Source organism: Saprolegnia diclina, assembly GCF_000281045.1.
Source record: "Saprolegnia diclina VS20 unplaced genomic scaffold supercont1.6, whole genome shotgun sequence".
Classification (NCBI taxonomy): Eukaryota; Oomycota; class Saprolegniomycetes; order Saprolegniales; family Saprolegniaceae; genus Saprolegnia; species Saprolegnia diclina.
The window spans coordinates 1,052,186-1,052,600 of record NW_008246073.1 but is presented as its reverse complement, the minus strand read 5'-3'; the positions used below and the strand labels follow the sequence as shown (position 1 = coordinate 1,052,600).

The following is a 415-nucleotide window of genomic DNA, read 5'->3' as shown; positions in this document are numbered from 1 at the left end:
ATGTTTGGCGACTTGAAGCTACCGAGAATCTCAGTGGTAACGACGAGATCACCTGCCTAGTGTAGTGTATGGAGCTAGTACCTGGAATGCAGTCGGAGGTCAGTCCACACGGAAGGGTCAGTTGTGCGAAACGATTTGACAATAGCGTCGCGTCCGTTAAATTGTCCTCGAAACCATTGGTTGGTGGTGTCAACAGCAAATGGCAGGGGATCGATCGTTAGCGACTTGGTCTACGAGTTTCATTCGTTATTTTGAATGGCATTCTCTGTATTGGAGGGCTACATTTGGCTGGAAACCCTACCTGAAGACTCGTGGGTGTGCTAGAAATAGTGTCGGTCGATGATGACTTATCGAGGTGGCGGCTGGTGTCCTGCTTGCAGATATTATTGCTCACGTGTTTAAGCAGCATGGATTC

The 415-nt window shown here is 48.7% G+C and overlaps 1 protein-coding gene across 1 annotated transcript in view; it reads right to left on the bottom strand.

The window, feature by feature from the left end:
- The window catches only part of SDRG_02861 (serine/threonine protein kinase), a gene marked incomplete at both ends in the record, with an annotated part of 780 nt that extends 603 nt beyond the window's left edge, over window positions 1–177 (bottom strand). Inside the window, one exon of the mRNA XM_008608465.1 lies at window positions 175–177. Coding sequence (XP_008606687.1) covers window positions 175–177 — 3 coding nt within the window. The remainder of the gene's footprint in view (window positions 1–174) is intronic.
- Window positions 178–415: the final 238 nt, after the last annotated feature.